This window comes from Sinocyclocheilus rhinocerous, unplaced genomic scaffold, assembly GCF_001515625.1.
Source record: "Sinocyclocheilus rhinocerous isolate Xijiao unplaced genomic scaffold, SAMN03320098_v1.1 scaffold6468, whole genome shotgun sequence".
NCBI lineage: Eukaryota > Metazoa > Chordata > Actinopteri > Cypriniformes > Cyprinidae > Sinocyclocheilus > Sinocyclocheilus rhinocerous.
In genome coordinates, this window is record NW_015645974.1 from 41,780 (window position 1) to 46,136 (window position 4,357).

The 4,357-nt window shown below is 34.7% G+C and overlaps 1 protein-coding gene across 1 annotated transcript in view; it reads right to left on the reverse strand.

Moving 5' to 3' along the window:
* Positions 1–4,357, reverse strand: part of LOC107706945 (arf-GAP with Rho-GAP domain, ANK repeat and PH domain-containing protein 1-like) — a gene marked incomplete at its 5' end in the record, with an annotated part of 23,693 nt that overhangs the window by 3,867 nt on the left and 15,469 nt on the right. Inside the window, 2 exons of the mRNA XM_016510796.1 lie at positions 638–674; positions 2,627–2,788. Coding sequence (XP_016366282.1) covers positions 657–674; positions 2,627–2,788 — 180 coding nt within the window. The remainder of the gene's footprint in view (positions 1–637; positions 675–2,626; positions 2,789–4,357) is intronic.

The window sequence follows — 4,357 nt, forward strand, 5'->3', positions numbered from 1 at the left end:
AATTGTTAAATGCCCTTTTATATCTCTGTCCATTTTAAGTGTTTGATCACCACATTTGAGTGATCATTGCAAAAAATGTGTTTATGTATATATATTCTGTTTATGTACTGCATTCTATATATAGTACCAGTCAAATGTTTGGACCCTCGAATGGGAAAGTGTCCAAACTTTTGACTGGTACTGTACTATAATATACACAAAGAATATCGGCCGATATATCGATATCGGCCTTTTTTTACTCCCTAATATCGGTATCGGCCCAGAAAAACCCATATCGGTCGGGCTCTAGTCTCTTCTGTAAATTTGCTTTTATTATTTTTTTTATTATTATTGCTCAGAAAAACAAAAACAAAATTGCAATTAAATTAAACAAAAAAACTTTTTCATTTTTTGGGGGGAAAAACAACAACAATTTAAAGCAGTATTACACTTATTGTTTTTATGCTTAAACCCTTTTTCGTCTTTGACCCACATACATATACATATATATATATATATATATAGACAGGGTACCACTGCATTTCAATATTTACATGACTTTAAACAACAAACAGTGATTTATCAAACATTGATGATATATTTGAGATGATTTTGTTGTTGTTGTGTTGGTCTGAAGAGCAGAAGCTGGACGTCTCACCTGAACACCGTTCACTCCGTCAAACATTTCTGAAGAGCTGCAGAAAACAAAGCATTCATTCAATCAAAACCTGCCAGAGTCACTCAAAAAACTGACCTCAATAGAATTATAGGATTGAAAAGTCTCTGTCGTGGGCTCAGAGACCAACAGCCACTCAATTAAAAATAATAATAAAAATAAAAATTAATTAATTAAATCAATAAAATGTAAAAAAAAATAAATAAATTAGAAAGTGCATTTTAAAATATTTGTTAATTTATTTGCAATATTTGTAATACTTAACTGTAATATTTATTTTAAAAACAAAATATTTTTTTCCTTTTAATAATTCTATGTATATTAAAAAGAAAACTATATATATATATATATATATATATATATACACACACACACACACACACACAATATATACACACACACATATATATATATACACACACACACACACACACGCATATATACACGCACACACACATATATATATACACGCGCACACACACACACACAAGACAACACTATTAGAAGACAACAAGATAACAACATTATTGAATCTAACACTGTTTAACAATGTTTAATCCTCTTTGTTCAGAATGATGTGACAGAAGACATTAGAAAACATCCCAAGGTACTTCACTTTCTTGTTGAATTCATGTTGTCATAAATACACACACTGTCACTTATATAATGCATAAACAGGACAGTCCTGCAGAATTATGGGTAAAAGGGTTAGAGGAAATCACCCAATAATGAATGATATGAGCAATAACCCAACACCTGCTCCTCACAGACACGACACCAGTTATTTTTTTTATTTGTTTGCACATGATTTATAGTTTCTGAACTTTACTGTTAATCAGATATCCACAGGTTGGACTGTATGTGTGAAGACAGTAAACGGTAAAACACACACACATCTGTTAAACACACTCCACATCCTCCAGTAATAAAGCATTAGTACAGTACGCTTCATGTGCGGCCCACGTGATTCACTCCTGATTCACTCCTGATTCACATGATTCACTCCTGATTCATCACACACTGTGAGCCGAACATGAAGCGTCTCAGTAAATCAGAACAGTGAGGGCTCATGGGTAATCACACAGCATCATCAATACTCTCATATGCAGATGAATTATATCATGTTTTATTTAAATGTCTGCTTTAGCTCTGTTCCGAAACCTAGAGAGCTCCTCGCTGTCACCGAACCTCACAAGTCTACATAGTTCATCTGAACTACTCTGCACTATTTTAACAGTACTGTTTGGTGTCAAATTAAATTTAAGCACATTTATGATCAATATCTGCCATCTTGGATACATTTTTCCACACTGCAATGCATGCTGGGATTGCTTTCTCTGTGACCAGCTCTTTTTGAAGTTTACGCAATGTTTCATGGTTAAAGTTATAAAGGAAAAATATTAAAATATAAATAAAAAATGTAAAGTAAATAAATACATATTTTATGAATATTATCTAAATTTATTTGTGTTTAACTTTAGACATGAAACACTGACCAGCTTTTTAAAGTTTACCGTGTTTATGGCTGTTACTCAATGTTTCATGGTTAAAGTTATACAAAAAAAAAACATTTTTAATTAAAAACATTTTTTTTTTTTTTGTTGTTGTTGTTTTTTTTGTTTATAAAATATATTTTGAGCATTATATAAATACTTATTTATTTGGGTATAACATGAAACACTGACCAGCTCTTTTAATAGATTTTAAAAACCAGAATTGAGAATGAGCAGAAATATTGTCTGTGTGTGTGTGTATATATATATATATATATATATACACACACACACACACAGTTTTAACACTTTGATGCTGGAATAAAAATAAAAAGAACATGAAATAATGACTTATGTAACTCTGTGCCTCTCTGATGCATTAAACTGGACGCTGAGCTCAGTGTGTTTGGGAGCAGAGAGCCGCGTGATTGGCTGTGTGATTGGCCGAGCCCGGTTGTGATTGGCTGATTAGACTCACGGCGAGAGGATCGGCTGTGAAAGCGGCGACACTATTCCTCATCTCGTTCTCACTGCCGCGCAGAGGAATCAGAGACACGTTACCGAAGCGAGTGTCCAGCGGCGCAGAGCAACTCGCCACACGAGACTTCAACCACTCCGCCGGCCAAACACGACCTCCGTTCTGAGAGCGAGAGAGAGAGAGAGAGAGAGAGAGAGAGAGACACAGAGAGAGACATAAATACATGCAACTAGGGCTGGGCGATAAATCGATAACGATAATTATCACGATATAATTATTCTCGATAAAACGATATGAAGAGTTCGATAAATGTTCGATATAATGATTATGCGCCAAAAGCGGAACGAAACAGCGCAACTTATTTGGACCGTTTATCCGCACGACTCAAACAGCAGCGCAACGCAAGAACTGGCGCGATCCGCCAATAAACGAAAGAAGAAGAACAGCAGCACAGCGCGAGCTCACCAGAGCAGATGCGTTTACGCAAACACTAAACAGCGCTGTGAGATCCAGTGTGAAGCACTTGAATTCAGCGAACAACACAAATGAATTGCTGATTTAAACGAGTTTAAAGGAAGATGAAACAGCGCTGACAAACAGGAGAAACACTGTGTGAAGGCTTTTCAATCTACAAATCGACCATCATTTACTGTAATAACACTAAAAGCACCATGGTATTGTGTCAGAAACATTGGAATTCGTATCGAATTTTATTATATTACTAATGTAGACATGTATTAAATGTATTAAAGGAGTAATAGAATATCATTACAGTATTTTCTGTGATTAAGCTATAGCGTTTGTGCATTTATACTAACTGTAGGCGATTTAGAATACTGGTTTTCATACAATACAGGCAACACAAACCTGTTTATTAATTTGAAACAATATTACTCATTAGAACATGCAGAAACTAAGAAATCAAATTTTCTATTAAGATATTTATTTTGTTAAGGAAAAGTGTAAAGAATTCAAAAACATGAAGTGCTTGTCATGTTCTGACCATAAAGAGTAGTTTAAAACCACAAGTAACTATCTGGTTTCTACAACTTTAAATTTGGAGAAAAATCTGCCTTTAAACCTTAAAAAAAATACAAATTTGACATTTATCGTGATAATTATCGATATCGACTGATATGAAAAAAATTATCATGATAATTTTTTTGGCCATATCGCCCAGCCCTACATGCAACACATGCAGCATATCTGATCCGTCAGGCTTTTCTGTAAATCAGTGAGATCTTTATAACAGTGAAGCAGATACTGACATAAAATGATCTAAATATCAGTGGTCGCTCTATATCTGCAGTAACATGTCTCAGTAAGATGAGAGTGAAATGCTCCAAACATATAATGCAGTGATTGAGAGCTGAAGAAATAAAGGCTCCTCAGAAGATGTGAGATGTTCTGGAGGCTTGTGAAGATCATTCCTCCGCTGAGGAACAGTGAAAGTAAAGCTTCTGGAAACAAACGCTCCTCAAAAGATCCTGAGGATCAGATTTGAGACTCTAAAACATGATTGATGGAGAATCAAGTAAAGCTGAGCTGCTTCAGTCCAGTAAGAGTTCATCTGGAGATATTACTGCAGTTATTCTGACCTTTACTTGAGAAAAACCAGTCAAGATCTGACACGAGAAGCTCCAGCTGAAGCCATTACACTAAAAGAGCTTTGACTTGATAAAAAAAGTCTAAAGTATTAATCAATAGGTTGTGTGGTTTTTCACCAAAGTT